The 1,305-nt window shown below is 74.8% G+C and overlaps 1 protein-coding gene across 1 annotated transcript in view; it reads right to left on the reverse strand.

The window, feature by feature from the left end:
* The window catches only part of LOC129674003 (basic salivary proline-rich protein 1-like), a 1,605-nt gene extending 339 nt beyond the window's left edge, over nt 1–1,266 (reverse strand). Inside the window, exons 1-2 of the mRNA XM_055603875.1 lie at nt 315–1,266; nt 56–181 (exon numbers count right to left, since the gene is read on the reverse strand). Coding sequence (XP_055459850.1) covers nt 56–181; nt 315–1,266 — 1,078 coding nt within the window. The remainder of the gene's footprint in view (nt 1–55; nt 182–314) is intronic.
* Nucleotides 1,267–1,305: the final 39 nt, after the last annotated feature.

Raw genomic sequence — 1,305 nt, forward strand, 5'->3', positions numbered from 1 at the left:
GGGAGAGGAGGACAGGGGAGGGAGGAGGGGAGGGAGGAGGGTCACAGGCGCTCACCCTCGGGGCTGCAGGTGAAGGGCCCCAGGCGTTTCCTCTTGCTCCCCGTGCTCCCTGCCGTGCTCTCCGTGCTCCCTGCTGTCCTGGGGGAGGCGCTCAGCAGGCTCCTCTTGCTGGGGGGCTGACCTGAGCGAGGACGGGCGAGCGCAGGCTAGCCCACGCCCCTCACCCTCACCCTCACCCTGGGCCTCAGGCTAGCCCACGCCCCTCACCCTTGGCCTCAGGCTAGCCCACGCCCTCCCCCCACCCCCGTGCTCACCGGGCGGGTCCTCGCCTCTCCTCTTCGGGGCCCCCGGGCCCGTCCGCTCCCCGTCCTCTCCGTGCTCCCGGTCCTCTCCGTGCTCCCTGTGCGCGGTCCTCCCGGGAGGGGGCGCCCCGGCCGCCACCGCCCTCTCCGTCCTCCCGGGACGGGGAGGAGCCCCGGGGGCCTCGTCCCGGGGGCGGCGTCCCGGGAGCACCCGGGGCCGGGGGAGCACGGCGGCGGGCGCGGGCGCGGGCTCGTCCAGCAGGGCCCTGGCCCGGCTCAGGGCGCGGGGGGACACGGTCACTCTCCGGCCTCCGGCCGTGCGGAAGCCCGCGAAGGGCCCGGGGGGAGGCGGCGGGGGCTGGGGGCGGCTGCTCCCGGGGCCGCCGTCCTCCCGCTCCTCCCGCCCCTCCGGCCGTGCTCCCCCGGCCTGGTCCAGCAGCCGCCTGGCCCGGGCCAGGGCCTCGGGCGGGACTTGAACCCGCCTCCCGCCGGCCGTCTGGAAGCCCGTGAAGACGCCGCGGGGAAACTGAGGCCCCGGCGGGTCCTCCCCGGGGTCCCCGGTGTAGGCCGCCTCCTCGGCCCTCATCGCCTCCAGGCACGTCAGGTCGGACACGCTGTCCTCCCCGGGGTCCCCGAGGCCCTGGGCGGCCCCGGGCGGGGGAGGGGTGACCCCCGGGGGGGCGGGGAGGCCGGGGGCCGGGGGAGCAGCATCCAGGGGGGCCGCGGTCCAGCGAGCAGCATCCGGGAGACCCGTGTCCGCGTCAGCATCCCTGAGGCCTGTATCCGTGTCAGCATCATCCGTGAGGTCTGTGGTCCAGAGAGCATCATCCGTGAGGCCTGTATCCGCGTCAGCATCATCCGTGAGGCCTGTATCCGCGTCAGCATCCCTGAGGCCTGTATCCGCATCAGCATCATCCCTGAGGTCTGTGGTCCAGAGAGCATCATCCCTGAGGCCTGTATCCATGTCAGCATCATCCCTGAGGCCTGTATCCGCGTCAGCATC

The sequence above is a fragment of the Psammomys obesus genome, unplaced genomic scaffold (genome assembly GCF_907164565.1).
Source record: "Psammomys obesus unplaced genomic scaffold, mPsaObe1.curated_primary_1811, whole genome shotgun sequence".
Classification (NCBI taxonomy): domain Eukaryota; kingdom Metazoa; phylum Chordata; class Mammalia; order Rodentia; family Muridae; genus Psammomys; species Psammomys obesus.